The 21,983-nt window shown below is 36.6% G+C and overlaps 2 protein-coding genes across 12 annotated transcripts in view; one reads left to right on the top strand and one right to left on the bottom strand.

The window, feature by feature from the left end:
* The window catches only part of LOC149717149 (uncharacterized), a 371,656-nt gene that overhangs the window by 279,170 nt on the left and 70,503 nt on the right, over positions 1-21,983 (bottom strand). The window contains exon 1 of one of the 11 annotated variants that reach the window (XM_089836087.1): positions 10,155-10,292. The exons of the other annotated variants lie outside the window; for them this stretch is intronic. The gene's annotated coding sequence lies outside the window, so the exon portion shown is untranslated. Of the gene's footprint in view, positions 1-10,154; positions 10,293-21,983 lie in introns of those variants that run through there. 11 annotated transcript variants of the gene reach the window in all.
* Positions 4,738-7,285, top strand: LOC149717156 (uncharacterized). Its single transcript, XM_089834676.1, has 3 exons — positions 4,738-4,779; positions 5,395-5,509; positions 5,727-7,285. Exons 1-3 carry the CDS (start codon positions 4,738-4,740, stop codon positions 7,283-7,285), a joined length of 1,716 nt encoding a protein of 571 aa, XP_089690802.1.

Raw genomic sequence — 21,983 nt, 5'->3', positions numbered from 1 at the left:
TTTGTCGCCAAGAACGCCTAAGTTTCGTCTCTTTCTCTCCTCACCCATCGGTTCTGTTGGGAATGTAATAAGTAATCAGCTACAGATACGCGTGGCTAACTTTCACCCCCCCCCGTTATCCAAGCTTCCTTGACCATGGTTTGGTTTTACCCTAGAAGCTGACAAGGCGACCTATCTGTTGGGCGGTTTGATAATTGATGACCGTTAGCCTCTGGTCACTCGGGAATTAATTCCATTGTTGCTTGGTGGCTTCAACTATGGGGAAACACGGCGGCCAGGCGGTCAATTACGGATCAGTGAATTAACCACTATGGCTTGGATTGGTAAAATGCTGAAATATTCTTATTTCTTAGGGTTTATTGTATTTAAGGCGAGGGGCTAACTTCGATTACGGATTGAGTGTAATCATTTTAGCTCTGTGAAAGTTGGGAATTTTAAAGATTGCTGCATGTAGTCAAAGGTAGACCGTGTACACCGGTTACACTGACTCAGTTTTCCATTGGTATTTTCAATGGAGTAATTTTATTGGAGTGAGAATGAAATTTTGCTTAAAAGTGCAATAAAATGTAGCTAGGTCTCCTTAAATAAGGCTCCATGGTGTCAGATTCCTAGCTCATAATTTTAGGGATTCAGAATTTAAGATATGCGTTAAATTTAAATAATAAATTTGATGGATTATCAAAACCCGAAATGGTCCATATTTATTAACAAGAGCATTCCCCATTGGAATTTAATCAAGAAATTTTTAAAACCATTGGGGGGATTTGCAAGAATACTATTTTAACATTGTCCAAGCGTTTAAATGGACTGAAACATTACATAGTCATTGGTAAACCCGTATGAAATATCTGCACGATAGAAACTTTATTATTCGAAACTTATTTATTTACAACTTTCAAATTAGAAAAGGACGTTCTAGAGAACAACTCAACCGAACCACTTTCAATGAACATTTCAAATAGTGTTACAGATTTCAACTATGCAGTTTGGTTAATGGAATTCGTAAATTCACAAATTGTGACTACGCATAAAGAAAAAACATGCAAATACTTTCTGAATACAGGTTCTTTCTGATAGGTCTGGCATAAATTAAGTGTAATGTTCTTTGGGCGATTTTGAGTCAAAAAAGTTCTGTGATATTTTGCCCTAAGAGACACTATTTTCGAGTTATGAGTTGAGTGTTTTAGGGATGACCCCTCATTTAAATTGACATTGTCTTTCAGTTTCCTAATTAAATTTAAGGGGTCATCCGTAAAATCCTCCAATCTTAACAGTGACCCGGACCGTAAAGAACATCCCCCTTAATTTATGGAAGACTTAATAGAAACAACCTATCAGCTACAAAAACCAATCCGCTAACTTGTAATACTTAAAGACTACACTTTACAAAAAAATTAACATTACTTATGTAACATGTCGAATTAACTTAACGCTCGGTAAAACACGACACGTGGTAAGGAAACTGCCGGTTAAAAAAGAAATAACCAAACCACACAAGCGTTAATTTAACGAACCCGTTTAAAAACGGAATTGAACAAACTCTCTTTTTACGTAACCGGAAAACGTGTCGCCACGTGACCCTCGCTTTTCCGGTTGGATTGGCTGGGATTCATTTTGGAAATGGGATAAATACATAGAAACCCGAGTCCCCCAAGTTACTCAACGGACATTTCCTATATTTCACTACAGACAGAAGCGAGAATGCATACAATTACTAGGAATAATTAATTGTGCTACATCCATTTTCTCAACGTAGCTAAGCTGATTTGTGGGAAGAGATAGACTAATCATTTTATGTTTGACGAATTTTATCTCGCTACGCCTTGCACCATGCGCGCGCATAGGATCTCGCGTTGCTACCAACCAACGGAATCACAGTTAGAAAGACGTCAGAACTCCAAAAGTTTGTCACTGGTTACTGAGAGCTTGTCATGAAGTGCCGTAGGTCATAGATTCTCGTAAAGCGATGCCTGGTCAGGCACTGTCAAAGACTCAGTACTGAAGACTAAATAGGAAGATGGACTGCAAAACTAACCGCGTGTAGTCAATTCTCGATTAGTTCTAAGTAGGCCTCTAGCATTACGAAGCATAGGAAGTGTCATACTTATGTAACATACCTTATAAACTTATGGCGTGATGGATAGTTCTCAAGCCTGGCCCACAAAACCCGCATAGAAATTAACATTAGATATATGGGGGCACAATGATTCCTACTAGCTATATGTATTCCTAACAGAAGTAGAAACTTTGTTGAAAGGGGACAGTCCCCCGTAAAATGCCCCAATAGTTCAGAGTCGCACGTGTTTCACCGCGGGGTATTCTCTTCTCCATTCACGTATTTAGCGCCAGAAATTGTACAAACGTACATATATACGCGCTTTAGAGGAATTAGATTGGAGATCGAGAAAGGTTTATAGATAATGGTTTACCAGCTTCAATATAATAATATGTTAGCCTCATGATTAAATCCTAATTATGTATTGTTTTACTGGATGGAAAGCTCTGGGTCCAAAGTCTACTTAAAACATTCGGGCAAAGCCGAGTATCTTAAAATTGGATAAAAACCTCAATCTTCAATTCCCATATGTGTAACATTTCAAGTTCTATTTTAAGAAGAAAATGGAATACGTCCCCTTGTTGGCCGCATCACCATGCAGGCTTCGAAATAAGGATTTTTTCCAAACTGGCCATTCTGACTTGGGACCACTGGTGTCTTGAATAATTAAACTAGCCCCACGGACCAGTTCCCTTACTCCGCCTTACTCTGTGTATTGGAATTTTTAAAGTAGTCCTTGGGAACACGCGGTGAGGCTCGGGGTTTGAATTTAAAATGTGGTCCAACGAATTAATAAACTTATTTTGGATTTGTAGACTCATCCAGCTGCCTGGATTCGAATTTAGCAGAAACAACATTTTTACTGGCAACAGTGAAAATCATAGGCTACATGTTAACTGATTTGAAGAATAATCGCAAACCATTTTTGATAAACCTTGAATCTAAAGTTAGGGGTCGGGATAACCCATGCAAAGAAGGGAGGTCACGTGACTGTGTCCGAGGTGGCCGAGTGGTAACCGACGTTATGGCGAACTTTGTTCTTTGTTTCCTCATTTCCTTTCGTTTCGTTTCTTTTTACGAATGAAGGAGAAAAGTGCGCCGGAGTGTACGACGAGGGGGTTGTCAATGCGTAAGCGTTAATGGAGATTCTGAATGGACAATTGAAAAAAGGGGGCCCAACCAATAGACAGCACGCGTACCTATTACAACAATGAGATCAACTCACTCTCAATAATAGATTCAATCTTTTTCCTATACTCTCTTTACTGGGGAGTTTTGTATTGAGGGACATGCTGTTTATTATTAAGAGTAGTTAAAAAGGAGTATATACCTTTATTAGCGTTAAAGGGGCGTGGTTACAAGTCAAGACGTTTTATGGCGGCCATTTTAAAATATGGCAGCATATTTAAACACGAAAAACCATATGATTTAGAGAACCAGAGTAATTGTGTAAGAAATAAAAAAAAATTATGTTACGTTATTCGTAAGAAATATTTTTCGGCCACCATTATGCAAAATGGCGGCGGATTTTATTGTTTTCGTGTGAGTACTTAAAAGGAGGGAGAAAAGGAAAATCAAGTTACTTTTTATCGATTCTTCTGCTAATTATAAGACCTATTATCATAGTGAAACATCAAGGAAATACCTAGGAATAATTTTAAAATTCAAATTGGTTTGAGATTTCATAGGTAATTTGAAATTAGCACCTCCAACCAATAGCGTAACGTGCTGCCTTCTTGCTAACAATTTTAGCGTTGCACGTTGCTTCACTTCGAGTGATATTTAGCGCGAAATTTGATAAAAATTGCGAGCGAAGTGACAATCATGGAGCGAAACAAAGATCGTGCCTCGTAAATTTTATGATCAAAAAGGCAGGGCGTTACACGATTGGTCGGAAGTGCTAATTTCTAATTATCCATGAAAGAATAAGGGCAACGGCCCATAGGATTTTGGGCGAGCTAATGTTAAAAAACTTTTGTTCGCTGCTGCGGTGTTTCTACATGCGTATTCTACGTGGCTTGGATCTCCATCGTTTTGTTGAAAAAAGAGGCAATAAATCTCAAGAATCTACGAGTTGAGGTCATTTTATGTTTCGCTCCATAATGCTAAAGATAGGCAAAATAGGCCGATTAAACCTCGGAGTAGACTGTCTTCCCCCACCTGAAATGACTTGAAAGTCGGAACATATCTAAACTCTAAATCAATAATAATTCTGGGAAAGTTTCGTTTTGTAACTGCAAAGGGACACCGAGAAAAACGTCCCAGAAATCTGGCCTAATTCCAGCTCTTTTAGATCAAACGCCTGTAGAAATGTTTAACACGCACGGCACCAATGTATTGCGGATGAAGCGAAATCAAGGGGCTGCCCAAAGAACATATATATAGCTATATAGGCTGGGTTGTATAGTCTTTGTTTTCCCCCCATTAATAGTAGGTGAAAAATAACTAAGAGCAATAATACCAACAATGTTCCCAGAAGTGATATTTAACACGTAGGCAATATTATTATTAGACTTTTTATCATGGACATACTAAATATTGTGTACACTATAAGCATTGAATTTACATTATTTACAACTTTAGGAATGAGTAAAATCCTTTTATTTATATATATTAAACCATATTAGGTAAGAGTTCCAAGCCAGTTGCGTTTATCTCAGATTAAGCGTGGCATTTCCACCATGATTTGGTTTTGTCAGCAACTAAGAGAAGAGCACTTGGATGTATGTTGGAAAGCGGTACTATAAATGAACTACTACACGGGTATATACATAACATCTTGATGAATTATATATTTTAACATCACAAAAATAGCACTAATACTGTGCTTTGTCGCCACCGTTATCAGACTGTTGTGTCTCTCGTATTCACATAAAATATATCATTGTTGGGTGTGTTTTTTATAATTAAACGCCACAAAAAGAGAAATATATTTGGACAACCCTTTCTTATTTATCAAATAGCTTAACAGTTTTTTGGTGCAATGTAGACAATACTATCGCACTTAGAACCTATCCAAATGAAGCACACCTTCATCGACTATTTTTGTTGAAAGTGGTTGTATTGCACACAAAACTGTTAAACTTTTTGGTAATTAAGAAACGTTTGACCTAATAGTTTACCTATTTGTGGCGTTCAAATATAAAAAACACACCCAACAATGAAATTCGATAAAGATATGTTTTATGCGAATACGAGGGAAGCATTAGTGAACACCACAGTTTGATAACGGTGGCGACATGGCACAGGATAAGTGCTATTCCTGTAATCATAAAATATCCAATTCATCAAGTCGTTATGTAAATACCCGTCAAGTAGTTAATTTCTTTATTGTACAGCGTTTCAACAAACATCTACCTGCTCTTCTAGTTGCAAATAAGAGTAGAGCTTTCATGAAATGCTTAGCACAGTACATGAAGTTCCAAGAATTTCGCTTGGCCAGCACGCCATCTTGCAAGTAGTAATGAAGCATCTGAAGAGTCTGATTCCGAACCCGAACCAGCACCAGTGACAGGTCCTAGACCGTCGGTAATGTCTATTGAGGTGAATATTAAGTGTCTCACACTGGGAAGCCATAAGTGCTTTGTTTGTGGATCGAAAGCACGCACTAGAGTTACGGAAAGTGTCCGTAATGCTGTGTGGTTGAACTCGTCTATCTTTGTCAAGACAGATAGCAGAATTTGTTCTACGCATTTGGTTGACGGCGAGCTTCCCGATGAAGTTATTGGAGGTCTCACCGCGAATAGTGAGTCGGGATTGTTTACGTCCAATGAAATAGGATGCCTACTTAAAAGTCTTGCCGAGAATGTTCGGACAGCGAAGAGGCGTTGCTATGAAAACCTAGTGACATGTGACCACGACTGTAAAGTCCTTACCTCGCTATCTCAAGAACAGTTCCTTGCATTGCACTCTACAATAAAAGACAGCATAGGGGTAATCCACACCTGTTCATCAAAGACCGCATTAGTACTGTTACTTGCAAAGATGAGAATGGGTTTATCGAACACTATGTTGTCAGTACTGTTCCAAATTAATAAAAGAACGTGTATGAACATAATCCTAAAGGTCATTGCAGCGCTAACAGATCGGTTTGTTCCTCAACATTTCGGGCTCAACGACATTCCACGAGAAGACTTAATAACCAATCATCAGTCGGCCTCTGCGGTTAGACTCTTCGCCAACAATACACCAGATTGTCTGATAACTATTGTTGATGGTACATACATTCGAGTTGGTCGATCGCAGGATTATACTGTTCTTCACAAGTCCTTCTGTGTTCACAAAGGTCAGCACATATTCAAACCAATGGTCCTCGTCACCACAACAGGTTATATTATAGACATTATTGGCCCATACTTTTCCAACGGACGCAACAATGATTCCCGTATTCTAAACCACGCCTTACAAACTAGAGCGACTCTCAAATCGTTTTTCAAAGCCAATGATGTAGTTCTCGCCGACCGTGGTTTTCGTGACTCTAACAACATGCTTTCGGAACTAGGAGTGTCGTTACAAATGCCGTCGTTTTTGCGAAAAGGAGAAAAACAAGTAAGCACAAATGAAGTAAACCGTTCCCGGAAAGTTAGATACCTGAGATGGCCTGTCGAAGCAAGAAACGGACATTTGCAAACCATCTTCAACATTTTCCAAAATCGTATTCACGTCCACATGATTCCATACATAACGGAATCACTTCACCTAGCCGCGGCTCTCATAAATGCTTATCATCCAGAGCTACACCACAACGGCAATTGGAAAGAAGCTGTGGATAAAATGGTGGCGTCTGAAAAGGTTGAACACCCTCTAAAACCATTGGTTGAAAGCGGAATTCTTCGCAGGCCATCGCAATGGCATAAGCTAGACGAATTGAACTTAGATGACTTTCCGGTACTAAGTGAAACAGACGTGAAAGACATCGTTATGAGTGAATTCAAAACCAGCCGAGCTGCGTCGTACGCAGCTTTGACAGTTGAAAATTCTGGTTCGTTCACCGTTGAGGTTTGTCGAGTGCACGTTGACCTCATCCGTGTTCGGGTGGCCAGTCAATTTTCAAGTTCAACCACCCATCAGGCTTTAATTCGATACGTCCCCAATGGTTTAGGCGTAGACTCTATAAAAGAATGGTACTGCACCTGCAAGGGCGGCTACTTGACCCTTGGCACGTGTGCTCACATTAGCAGCGTAATTTGGTACCTCGGCTATCGACGCCACGAAGAAAGGGGCAGCTGATACCAGTCCAAGTTACGTGCTGTTTGCGATGACGCTACCGCCTTAGAAACCCTACCTAACATAGTTTAAAATAGCATATTTGTATTGTAATTGCTTTTATCTATGATCATGTTTGTGTAAATCAATTGAAAAGTATTATTAGATTTAAGAATAAATCTACTACAGCAATCTTATTGGTATTATGTCTCTTAGGTATATTTGATCCACTAATTCTGGGGAACACAACATGAACTAAACAAAAAAACCTAAATAGTTTTTTGTTTAGCCTTGAACGGTATTAGTGCTATTTTTGTGATGTTAAAATATATAATTCATCAAGATGTTATGTATATACCCGTGTAGTAGTTCATTTATAGTACCGCTTTCCAACATACATCCAAGTGCTCTTCTCTTAGTTGCTGACAAAACCAAATCATGGTGGAAATGCCACGCTTAATCTGAGATAAACGCAACTGACTTGGAACTCTTACCTAATATGGTTTAATATATATAAATAGAGAGTTTAAGCATCCCCTATACGCGTACGTGTAGCCACCTTTGACAATGCATTGGTCTAATGCACTGTGGAAGGTAGCTACACGTACGCGTTTAGGGGATGCTTAAACTCTCTAATAAAAGGATTTTACTCATTCCTAAACTTGTAAATAATGTAAATTCAATGCTTATAGTGTACACAATATTTAGTATGTCCATGATAAAAAGTCTAATAATAATATTGACTACGTGTGGGAACATTGTTGGTATTATTGCTCTTAGTTATTTTTCACCTACTATTAATGGGGGGAAAACAAAGACTATACAACCCAGTCTATATGTTCTTTGGGCAGCCCCTTGAATTCGCTTCATCCGCAATACATTGGTGCCGTGCGTGTTAAACATTTCTACAGGCGTTTGGTCTAAAAGAGCTGGAATTAGGCCAGATTTCTGGGACGTTTTTCTCGGTGTCCCAGAATTATTAATGATTTAGAGTTTAGATATGTTCCGACTTTCAAGTCATTTCAGGTGGGGGAAGACAGTCTACTCCGAGGTTTAATCGGCCTATTTTGCCTATCTTTAGCATTATGGAGCGAAACATAAAATGACCTCAACTCGTAGATTCTTGAGATTTATTGCCTCTTTTTTCAACAAAACGATGGAGATCCAAGCCACGTAGAATACGCATGTAGAAACACCGCAGCAGCGAACAAAAGTTTTTTAACATTAGCTCGCCCAAAATCCTATGGGCCGTTGCCCTTATTCTTTCAAACTAATTTGAATTTTAAAATCATTCGGTGGTATTTCCTAGAGGTTTCACTTTGCAGATAGGTCTTATAATTAGTAGAAGAATGGATAAAATGTCACTTGGTTTTCCTTAAAGAATATTAACTAAATTTCATTTTCATAATTAAACAATTAAACCTTCACTTTTAGAGATAGTGATTTTTCATCCATCCTAATTTTTTTCAAATCTCGAATATTAAACATTAATTGAAACAATCAAAATTACGACTCCCCAATGCATTAGTAGTATATATAGGTACTACTATATCTCCCATCGCGTGTTCGAATAAAGGTCACGTGATTCGAAAGGAACGGTTTCGAATTACCATAGCCGGAAGTTAGTGCCGGAGGGTCCAGTGTCCGTTTCCCGATTGGACACGGCGATTTTGTCAGTACATGAGCGCCTATCTTAGAAATTCTTGAATGGCTGAAAAAAGTTTATTCGCGTATTAAATGTCCTTTAGTGTACAGACAGATCACATCCGCCGATTAAAATTCACAGTCCATTCCTGCATCTCACGAATTTAATCAAATTATCTCATGAAAACTGAATCCAGTATATATTTGAGAAAGTTCTTTGTTTGAAGCGACTGGACAGGGTGTTTTTGATCAGTCTGCCATAAATTATGGTGGATGTTCTTTGGGTGATTTCGAGTCGAAAATGTTCCATGACATTTTGCCGTCCGGGCCACTGTTTATAAGTTATGATTTGAGTGTTTTGGGGATGACCCCTTAATTATATTAGAAATCATTGTCTTTCAGTTTCTTAATTAAATTTAAGGGCTCATCCCTAAAACACTCAAGTCGTATGTCGAAAACAGTGGCCAGGACGGCAAAGTGTCATAGAACATTTTCGACTCAAAATCACCCAAAGAACATCCCCCTTAATTTATGGCAGACTTATCAGAAACACCCTGTATAGTGATTTAGTATCTACATAGACAGGAATCTCTTCCAGGTTTCAAGTCCCTATAAAACCCGAGCAAGGCCGGATAGCTTAACTACTTGAAAAATGTTATGTTTATGCGAAAAATTTATATAATTCATTCACGCTAATTTCTCCCAAGTTTCTCTTCCTTAAAGATTTGGAAAGTATTATTTAGTTAGCATTTCTGCTTCCATCAATATTCGTGAAAGGTTTGAAATAAATTCTTGTACGGTTGAATTTTATTTAAAAGGGTCACGTGGCCAGGGAGCGAGGGAGTTATAGGCACGAAATGAGACCGGGGCTAGTTCTTTTAAGGCGTCATTCTCGCAAATTGCCACTTTGTTCCGGTGCTTGACCCGGGCCTTGGCCCATCATTTTTATAAACGCACTTTTCTCTCTTTCTCTTCTGTTGATGCAGTCATCCCTCTAAATCATTAACTATCTTAGACGGGGATCTCACTCTATAACTTCCCTCAATTCTTCGCTTTAGCTCGTTCAAAACGTAAGCGCGATTAAGTCATTTGTAAAGACATACCCACTGATAAATAAGTGTCATACACTCAATCTGATTAACACAAAAGAGCTATTATAATAAGAAATACACACGCAGCTCTTGTCTATATGTCTGTTAGTAACGCATCGTCTGTTAGGCCTAGTTTCTGGAATATGGATGGCACTTACCTCGTTTCTAAACGCGCGGATTGCATGATTTGGAAGTTCAAAGTATGTAACAGACCCTTTCATACTGTTAAGGTTTTCTTTTCCAACGAAAGAATTTGTGTTCATTATCAAGAAGCTCTATTTCTATTCATCATAATTACCCCGTAGTCTTACTTAATTACCTACATATCATTTCATTTAGCTTTCTCGAAACACATATTTCAAAAGTTCCACAAAGTCTTTCTTCTAAACAACCGCTCCAGGCTGGGTCCGTTTTCGTTCTATAATGTCCGATGGTAACAAGCGCTCTTTTTTAGAGAGAGTTCAATACAAACATATTTTCCCACGCTTTTAGCTTCGCAGTTTTATCTTATTTACTTTTACCCCTGTAAGGGGTTACCACTTGCCAAGGGATCTCCAAGTCGCCGGCCCTCCTCCTAAGTTTATGACTTTGCATAGCTAGAGGATATTTCACACCCAAGTAACAAAAACCATCCCTGTATTACACTAAAAAACTCAAAAGTATTAGCCTTACTAATGCCTTCGCAGTAGTACAGTATCTCTTTGCAACTATAAGCGGTTCCAAACCACACTTCTCATATAGCTCATAGCACTTTGTTATTCTTAAAGTTCTTGTGGGATTGCACAATCAAAAGCAACCTCTTTTTAGCTTGATTCAAACGCCGCACCAAACATAAGTTTACTAGAACCATAAAAACGCATAGTTTATATGGGAAAAAAGCTTCAACATATTAATTTAAGTATTTAAACCATGTAGATTGTTGCGGCACTTCGAAAGAATTCAACACAAACATAAGAGAATATAGACGCCTGTATACCGAATTAATTCGGTATACAGGCTGCCTTTACGTAGCCCCATTTATTGCCCCCCCTTTTCTATCTATCTCGTTCCTCTAGATGGTACCGTGCCCGAGGGGAAATTGCAAGGGATTGAGATTGATGACGTCGCGTATCACGTGATATTGTTGGCGGGAAATTTGAATTGTAACGCCCCCTAGTTGTGGCGGGAGATTTAGTTGATTATTAAGGTGATGGCGCGAAATTTGAATTTATATTTTAGTGTATTGGTATGACGTCACGTGACTTGGTAAAGGTATGTAGTGCCCATAGTAGTATTGTAGGATATTGTGTACATTTAGGGTATGATTTATTGGTGATTCAATACGTTCAATAGGCCATTTCTACACCCAACCTTTCCGTAATGTTATTCTGTGTATGATTTTAAGGTATCTCAATGTATGTTTATGTTATTCGTATATTACAAGAACTAGATAAGGTTTACGTAGTTTATTGAAAAAGGTTCAAATAACCCTATGATGCGGTTCTAGGTACTCATGTTTTGTATTGTTATTATTTGGTGTATCTTTAGGATATTGCGTACATTTAGGGTATGATTTAGTGGTAATTCTATAGGTTTAGTAGACCGTTTCTACACGTACCCTTCCCTTGTTATTTTTTGTATGATTTTGAAGTCTCTCCGTGTATGCTTATGTTATACTAAAGAAATAGTTTTAATTGAGATATGGTTTACGTAGTTTAAGCTACGATGATGTTCTAGGTGTTCTCCTGTTTTTATATTGGGTATTGAGTTACAGGGTTAAAACAATAGTACATTTTAATATCATAAAAGGGGAATTACGGCAGTTTTCACACAATTTGTAGGCTTTTTATATGGTAGATTCTGGTTGGTTTATGCTACATTAGATCTTGTAAGATATTTTTATGCTATTGGAGGCTTACTCTATGGTAGATCCTGGTAGGATTATGCTATATTAGATCATGAAAGATAGGTTTATGATAGGCTTAGTCTATGGTAAATGCCAAAAAAGATAGCTTTACGCTATTGTAGGCTTATTTTATGGTAGATCCTGGTAGGCTTGTGCTATTGTAGATCATGAAAGATAGGCTTATGCTAGGTTTATTCTTTGGTAAATGCTGAAAAAGATAGGCTTTTGGTATTTTAGACTTATTCTATGGTAGATCCTGGCAGGCTTATGCTGTATTAGATTCTTTGGTAATTGCTGTAAAAATATACTCTAATGCTATCTTATTCTATGGTAGATCCTAGGCGTTTTTAAAATAGCTTCGTACATGCATTTTATAACTTTATCATTCAAAGGGTTGTAGTGAAATTTATCGTTCAGTTTCCCTGCCTCGGCCTTTGTTAGAGTGAAGACGCTACCCTCGTTGAATACTATCTCCCCTCCATAACGGTTATTTTTATTTTCAAGTTCAAGTAATGATAATTACCCCAGTCGCAGAATGGATCTCCGTCCAATCCTCCATAAATTCCTTCAAAACGTCTTCCGAGATTGTAACAATAGTTCCCTCCTCCTTTGTCAAACACCGCAGAGCATTCATTACTTAGTCTAACACGGGCGTTCACGCGGTAATCTCTGACATTGGTGGACATTCTTACGACAGGTCTTTACAGCTTAAAAGGTTACAACCGAATGATCTTTATTGCGAGATTTTGTTGATAGCGGGGTTGATAATTAGCCTGAGGGTATATTGACTGATGCTTTTTTATTGTCCTTTATTGGCTACATACCAGGTGGTTTAAGACCTTAAAAGGGGGCGCGGCTAAACCATTTGTATTATCAATGGAATCTGTATTTAGAGTGATTTATGACTCACACAAACGTGTTAAGACATTCCATCTGTTTTTTATTTATACGTAACCACGTTCAGACGTTCTATGTTAGATCCTTAAAGTTAGTCTTATGTTATTTTAGGCTTATGCTGTATTAGTTCTTGAAATATAGGCTTTTGCTAGGTTTATTCTTTGGTAAATGCTGAAAAATATAGTCTTATGCTAGGTTATTCTATGTTACTGGAAAGTTTATGCTATATTAGAGCTTGAAAGATAGGTTTATGCTAATGTAATCTTATTACGACATTCAGTGTCACTTAACTCTAGAGGTATTGTAGGATATTGTGTACATTTAGGGGATGTTTTATTGGTAATTCCATAGGCTCAGTAGACCCTTTCTACACCCACCCATCCTGTAATGCTATTCTCTGTATGATTATGAGGTCTCTATGTATGCTTATGCCAGCCTTATACTGAAGACACAGTTTTAATTGAGATATGGTTTACATTGAAAAAGGTACAAATTAAGCTACGATGATGTTCTAGGTGTACACCTGTTTTGTATTGGATAGTAAACGAGTTACAGGGTTTAAAGGATAGCACATTTTAATATCATAAAAGGGGAATTACGACATTTTTTACACTAATCGGTAGCCGATAATAAGTTAAAAGGAACAAATATTACTAAAAAAACTCAGAACCTAAGGATTACACTAGTTTTGATACGATTTGGTAATAAATATAATACTAATTGACTAAAATTCAAAGGCTTATGCTATTGTAGATCCTGAAAAATATAGGTTTATGCTATTGCAGGCTTACTCTATGGTAAATCCTGGTAGGTTTATGTTATATTAGAGCTTGAAAGATAGGTTTATGCTATAATGTAAGCTTATTACGACATTCAGTGTCACTTAACTCCAGGGGTATTGTAGGATATTGTGTACATTTAGGGGATGATTTATTGGTAATTCTATTGGTTCAGTAGGCCCTTTCTACACCCACCCATCATGTAATGCTATTCTCTGTATGATTTTGAGGTCTCCATGTATGCTTATGTTATTCTTATACTAAAGAACTAGTTTTAATCGAGATATGGTTTACATTGAAAATGGTATAAATTTAACTACGATGCGGTTCTAGGTATATGCATGTTTTGTATTGTTGTTATTTGGTGTATCTTTAGGATATTGTGTACATTTGGGGTATGATTTATTGGTAATTCCATGGGCTCAGTAGACCCTTTCTACACTCACCCTTCCCGTAATGCTATTCTCTGTATGATTTTGAGGTCTCCATGTATGCTTATGCCAGTCTTATACTGAAGAACCAGTTTTAATTGAGATAAGGTTTACGTAGTTTATTGAAAAGGGTACAAGTTAAGATACGATGATGTTCTAGGTGTACACCTGTTTTTGTATTGGCTAGTAAACGAGTTACAGGGTTAAAAGGATAGCACATTTTAATATCATAAAAGGGGAATTACGACATTTTTACACTAATCGGTAGCCGATAATTAGTTAAAATGAACAAATATTACTAAAAAACCCAGAACATAAGGATTACACTAGCTTTGATACGATTTGGTGAATAAATACAATACTAATTGATTAAAATACAAAGGCTTATGCTACTATAGATCCTGAAAAATATAGGTTTATGCTATTGTAGGCTTATGCTACTATTGATCCTGAAAAATATAGGTTTATGCTATTGTAGGCTTGTTCTATGGTAGATCGTGGTAGGTTTATGCTATACTTGTTCTTGAAAGATAGGTTTATGCTAGGTTATTCTATGATACTGGTAGGTTTATGCTATGTTATTCTATGGTAGAGCCTGGTAGGTTTATGCTAGGCTTATTCTATAGTAGATCCGGGTAGGTTTATGTTATATAAGGCTCAATCTATGGTAGATCCTGGTAGGTTTATGCTAATGTAAGCTTATGTTAGATCCTGGTGGGCTTATGCTAGGTTATTCTATGATAGATCCTGAAAGAGAAGTTCATGCTAGTTTATTCTAGTTGTATAGGCGGAAGAATCAGAGTTTGTATTGGGTTTAGAACATTGAACACTACTTAAATACACATGAATATTGATTAAAATACTAACATTTCCATAATACTATCTTAAAAACCCCAATTTTACCATGCACAAGTGCCTTATTATAAACTAAAGCTGAATTTCATACGAATAATACTAAACTGCAAGGGATTTATATAAAATACATGCAAAAGTTATAGCCGAATACTGGCTAAAATACACATGACTATTGATTAAAATACTGGCATTTATATAACACAAGCTAAAAAAACAAGAATTTTACCATGCACAAGTGGATTATTAGAAATTAATACTGAATTTCATACGAACAATACTGAATCACACTTGATTTATATACGATACATGCACAAGTTATAGCAGAATACTTCTAAAATGCACATGAATATTGATTAAAATACTGGCATTTACTTATTACTACCTAAAAAACACCAATTCTACCATGCACAAGTTCCTTATTAGAAATTAATACTGAACTGCATACGAATAATACTAAAGTACACAAGAATATTGACTAAAATATCCATATTGTTATAATGCAAAGTGAAACATACCCCTTTTTTATGAAGCAAAAGATGCTTTGTATTAACTACCATGCTTCCACAATTCTATTTCATCTCGAAAGTCACTGCCGTACCTGATTTAAATCTCTGGTGAATCATCTGTCCATTCGTCATATGTTTTCTATTTAGCACACATTTTAAAGGACATTTTTACCAAAACAAGAATTACATATTACGTAAGGTGCATCGGAGGAAACACGTGATTTCTTACTAATCTTGCCAACAACCTTTTTCTCCAGAGTTCGGAAGTGAAATGACTCTCTATATTTTACAAAAGCCCCTTTTGGCAACCCAACAGGTGTGTGTTATATGACATTAAGGGGGAGGAGGGGGTCAAACTTGGTTCATAACAAAAGAATTTATCCCCATCTGTTTTTATTTATACGTAAACACGTTCAGACGTGTCTAGATTTTTGAGATTGGGGGGGGGGGAGAACGCAGTTCCATTTGATTCCTGGCTATGTTATCAATGGAATCTATTTTGTCCTTTCTCTAATTGGACCACCCACCAGGTTTTATGACATTAAAAGTGGGGCGAGGGTAAACATTTATCCCCATCTGTTTTATACGTAAACATGCCCAGGCGTGTCTTAATGGCTTGGGAGGGGGCGTGGTCGAATCATTTGTATTGTTATGAATGGAGAGTGATTTATTGCTTTGTTAATTGGCGAAGGGTGCCAAACATTTAATTGATTCCAGGTTGTTGCCCCGAGGGCATTATCCTGACAAGTCTCAACAAGTTATGTTTTTGTAGCGTTAGCAGAAATCAATAAGTAGTATTAGACCGAAACATTAACTATACTATATCTATCAAAATTATCGGCCGTGTAATCAAAAATGTGTGGCAAAACGTAAAACAGTAATGTAAGAAGCATCATTCACAACGCATTTCGTGTTAGAAGTAAAAATCCATCGAAAAGTTTTTGATCATTTGGGTTACAATTAACCGAAACAAAAACGCTAATTTACAATTCCTAAAATCCCATAGGAATACATGAGAAAATGAATAAACCACCGAAACGAAATCAGTCGTGTAGCATACATTTAACTGAAACGAAAAGGGTCATTTGAAAAACATTTGAAATTCTTAATCGGTGTGAAATTTTGCTGAAATTAAAAGTGTTTTTGGTGAAACATAGAGTAATTTTGATAAATTTCAATGCTTCGGTTTAATGATATGTTGTATCTCTGCTAACGCTACATAAACATAACTTGTTGAGACTTGTCCGGGGCTTAGGAAGATGGCGGAGGAATTAGCCGTGGCGGCGGAAGTACCATTGGACGAATGCGCGGGGGCGGGTGCTCTACCTAGATTTCAATCGTACTTGGCTGATTACCAGGTCATAGTATTTACAGTTAGAGCACCCGCCCCCGCGCATTCGTCCAATGGTACTTCCGCCGCCACGGCTAATTCCTCCGCCATCTTCCTAAGCCCCGGACAAGTCTCAACAAGTTATGTTTATGTAGCGTTAGCAGAGATACAACATATCATTAAACCGAAGCATTGAAATTTATCAAAATTACTCTATGTTTCACCAAAAACACTTTTAATTTCAGCAAAATTTCACACCGATTAAGAATTTCAAATGTTTTTCAAATGACCCTTTTCGTTTCAGTTAAATGTATGCTACACGACTGATTTCGTTTCGGTGGTTTATTCATTTTCTCATGTATTCCTATGGGATTTTAGGAATTGTAAATTAGCGTTTTTGTTTCGGTTAATTGTAACCCAAATGATCAAAAACTTTTCGATGGATTTTTACTTCTAACACGAAATGCGTTGTGAATGATGCTTCTTACATTACTGTTTTACGTTTTGCCACACATTTTTGATTACACGGCCGATAATTTTGATAGATATAGTATAGTTAATGTTTCGGTCTAATACTACTTATTGATTTCTGCTAACGCTACAAAAACATAACTTGTTGAGACTTGTCAGGATAATGCCCTCGGGGCAACAACCTGGAATCAATTAAATGTTTGGCACCCTTCGCCAATTAACAAAGCAATAAATCACTCTCCATTCATAACAATACAAATGATTCGACCACGCCCCCTCCCAAGCCATTAAGACACGCCTGGGCATGTTTACGTATAAAACAGATGGGGATAAATGTTTACCCTCGCCCCACTTTTAATGTCATAAAACCTGGTGGGTGGTCCAATTAGAGAAAGGACAAAATAGATTCCATTGATAACATAGCCAGGAATCAAATGGAACTGCGTTCTCCCCCCCCCCCCATCTCAAAAATCTAGACACGTCTGAACGTGTTTACGTATAAATAAAAACAGATGGGGATAAATTCTTTTGTTATGAACCAAGTTTGACCCCCTCCTCCCCCTTAATGTCATATAACACACACCTGTTGGGTTGCCAAAAGGGGCTTTTGTAAAATATAGAGAGTCATTTCACTTCCGAACTCTGGAGAAAAAGGTTGTTGGCAAGATTAGTAAGAAATCACGTGTTTCCTCCGATGCACCTTACGTAATATGTAATTCTTGTTTTGGTAAAAATGTCCTTTAAAATGTGTGCTAAATAGAAAACATATGACGAATGGACAGATGATTCACCAGAGATTTAAATCAGGTACGGCAGTGACTTTCGAGATGAAATAGAATTGTGGAAGCATGGTAGTTAATACAAAGCATCTTTTGCTTCATAAAAAAGGGGTATGTTTCACTTTGCATTATAACAATATGGATATTTTAGTCAATATTCTTGTGTACTTTAGTATTATTCGTATGCAGTTCAGTATTAATTTCTAATAAGGAACTTGTGCATGGTAGAATTGGTGTTTTTTAGGTAGTAATAAGTAAATGCCAGTATTTTAATCAATATTCATGTGCATTTTAGAAGTATTCTGCTATAACTTGTGCATGTATCGTATATAAATCAAGTGTGATTCAGTATTGTTCGTATGAAATTCAGTATTAATTTCTAATAATCCACTTGTGCATGGTAAAATTCTTGTTTTTTTAGCTTGTGTTATATAAATGCCAGTATTTTAATCAATAGTCATGTGTATTTTAGCCAGTATTCGGCTATAACTTTTGCATGTATTTTATATAAATCCCTTGCAGTTTAGTATTATTCGTATGAAATTCAGCTTTAGTTTATAATAAGGCACTTGTGCATGGTAAAATTGGGGTTTTTAAGATAGTATTATGGAAATGTTAGTATTTTAATCAATATTCATGTGTATTTAAGTAGTGTTCAATGTTCTAAACCCAATACAAACTCTGATTCTTCCGCCTATACAACTAGAATAAACTAGCATGAACTTCTCTTTCAGGATCTATCATAGAATAACCTAGCATAAGCCCACCAGGATCTAACATAAGCTTACATTAGCATAAACCTACCAGGATCTACCATAGATTGAGCCTTATATAACATAAACCTACCCGGATCTACTATAGAATAAGCCTAGCATAAACCTACCAGGCTCTACCATAGAATAACATAGCATAAACCTACCAGTATCATAGAATAACCTAGCATAAACCTATCTTTCAAGAACAAGTATAGCATAAACCTACCACGATCTACCATAGAACAAGCCTACAATAGCATAAACCTATATTTTTCAGGATCAATAGTAGCATAAGCCTACAATAGCATAAACCTATATTTTTCAGGATCTATAGTAGCATAAGCCTTTGTATTTTAATCAATTAGTATTGTATTTATTCACCAAATCGTATCAAAGCTAGTGTAATCCTTATGTTCTGGGTTTTTTAGTAATATTTGTTCATTTTAACTAATTATCGGCTACCGATTAGTGTAAAAATGTCGTAATTCCCCTTTTATGATATTAAAATGTGCTATCCTTTTAACCCTGTAACTCGTTTACTAGCCAATACAAAAACAGGTGTACACCTAGAACATCATCGTATCTTAACTTGTACCCTTTTCAATAAACTACGTAAACCTTATCTCAATTAAAACTGGTTCTTCAGTATAAGACTGGCATAAGCATACATGGAGACCTCAAAATCATACAGAGAATAGCATTACGGGAAGGGTGAGTGTAGAAAGGGTCTACTGAGCGCATGGAATTACCAATAAATCATACCCCAAATGTACACAATATCCTAAAGATACACCAAATAACAACAATACAAAACATGCATATACCTAGAACCGCATCGTAGTTAAATTTATACCATTTTCAATGTAAACCATATCTCGATTAAAACTAGTTCTTTAGTATAAGAATAACATAAGCATACATGGAGACCTCAAAATCATACAGAGAATAGCATTACATGATGGGTGGGTGTAGAAAGGGCCTACTGAACCAATAGAATTACCAATAAATCATCCCCTAAATGTACACAATATCCTACAATACCCCTGGAGTTAAGTGACACTGAATGTCGTAATAAGCTTACATTATAGCATAAACCTATCTTTCAAGCTCTAATATAACATAAACCTACCAGGATTTACCATAGAGTAAGCCTGCAATAGCATAAACCTATATTTTTCAGGATCTACAATAGCATAAGCCTTTGAATTTTAGTCAATTAGTATTATATTTATTACCAAATCGTATCAAAACTAGTGTAATCCTTAGGTTCTGAGTTTTTTTAGTAATATTTGTTCCTTTTAACTTATTATCGGCTACCGATTAGTGTAAAAAATGTCGTAATTCCCCTTTTATGATATTAAAATGTGCTATCCTTTAAACCCTGTAACTCGTTTACTATCCAATACAAAACAGGTGTACACCTAGAACATCATCGTAGCTTAATTTGTACCTTTTTCAATGTAAACCATATCTCAATTAAAACTGTGTCTTCAGTATAAGGCTGGCATAAGCATACATAGAGACCTCATAATCATACAGAGAATAGCATTACAGGATGGGTGGGTGTAGAAAGGGTCTACTGAGCCTATGGAATTACCAATAAAACATCCCCTAAATGTACACAATATCCTACAATACCTCTAGAGTTAAGTGACACTGAATGTCGTAATAAGATTACATTAGCATAAACCTATCTTTCAAGCTCTAATATAGCATAAACTTTCCAGTAACATAGAATAACCTAGCATAAGACTATATTTTTCAGCATTTACCAAAGAATAAACCTAGCAAAAGCCTATATTTCAAGAACTAATACAGCATAAGCCTAAAATAACATAAGACTAACTTTAAGGATCTAACATAGAACGTCTGAACGTGGTTACGTATAAATAAAAAACAGATGGAATGTCTTAACACGTTTGTGTGAGTCATAAATCACTCTAAATACAGATTCCATTGATAATACAAATGGTTTAGCCGCGCCCCCTTTTAAGGTCTTAAACCACCTGGTATGTAGCCAATAAAGGACAATAAAAAAGCATCAGTCAATATACCCTCAGGCTAATTATCAACCCCGCTATCAACAAAATCTCGCAATAAAGATCATTCGGTTGTAACCTTTTAAGCTGTAAAGACCTGTCGTAAGAATGTCCACCAATGTCAGAGATTACCGCGTGAACGCCCGTGTTAGACTAAGTAATGAATGCTCTGCGGTGTTTGACAAAGGAGGAGGGAACTATTGTTACAATCTCGGAAGACGTTTTGAAGGAATTTATGGAGGATTGGACGGAGATCCATTCTGCGACTGGGGTAATTATCATTACTTGAACTTGAAAATAAAAATAACCGTTATGGAGGGGAGATAGTATTCAACGAGGGTAGCGTCTTCACTCTAACAAAGGCCGAGGCAGGGAAACTGAACGATAAATTTCACTACAACCCTTTGAATGATAAAGTTATAAAATGCATGTACGAAGCTATTTTAAAAACGCCTAGGATCTACCATAGAATAAGATAGCATTAGAGTATATTTTTACAGCAATTACCAAAGAATCTAATACAGCATAAGCCTGCCAGGATCTACCATAGAATAAGTCTAAAATACCAAAAGCCTATCTTTTTCAGCATTTACCAAAGAATAAACCTAGCATAAGCCTATCTTTCATGATCTACAATAGCACAAGCCTACCAGGATCTACCATAAAATAAGCCTACAATAGCGTAAAGCTATCTTTTTTGGCATTTACCATAGACTAAGCCTATCATAAACCTATCTTTCATGATCTAATATAGCATAATCCTACCAGGATCTACCATAGAGTAAGCCTCCAATAGCATAAAAATATCTTACAAGATCTAATGTAGCATAAACCAACCAGAATCTACCATATAAAAAGCCTACAAATTGTGTGAAAACTGCCGTAATTCCCCTTTTATGATATTAAAATGTACTATTGTTTTAACCCTGTAACTCAATACCCAATATAAAAACAGGAGAACACCTAGAACATCATCGTAGCTTAAACTACGTAAACCATATCTCAATTAAAACTATTTCTTTAGTATAACATAAGCATACACGGAGAGACTTCAAAATCATACAAAAAATAACAAGGGAAGGGTACGTGTAGAAACGGTCTACTAAACCTATAGAATTACCACTAAATCATACCCTAAATGTACGCAATATCCTAAAGATACACCAAATAATAACAATACAAAACATGAGTACCTAGAACCGCATCATAGGGTTATTTGAACCTTTTTCAATAAACTACGTAAACCTTATCTAGTTCTTG

This window comes from Phalangium opilio, unplaced genomic scaffold (genome assembly GCF_054372755.1).
Source record: "Phalangium opilio isolate 3A_F unplaced genomic scaffold, DU_Popi_V2 ptg000003l_1, whole genome shotgun sequence".
Classification (NCBI taxonomy): Eukaryota; Metazoa; Arthropoda; class Arachnida; order Opiliones; family Phalangiidae; genus Phalangium; species Phalangium opilio.
This window is presented reverse-complemented; position numbering and strand designations above follow the sequence as displayed.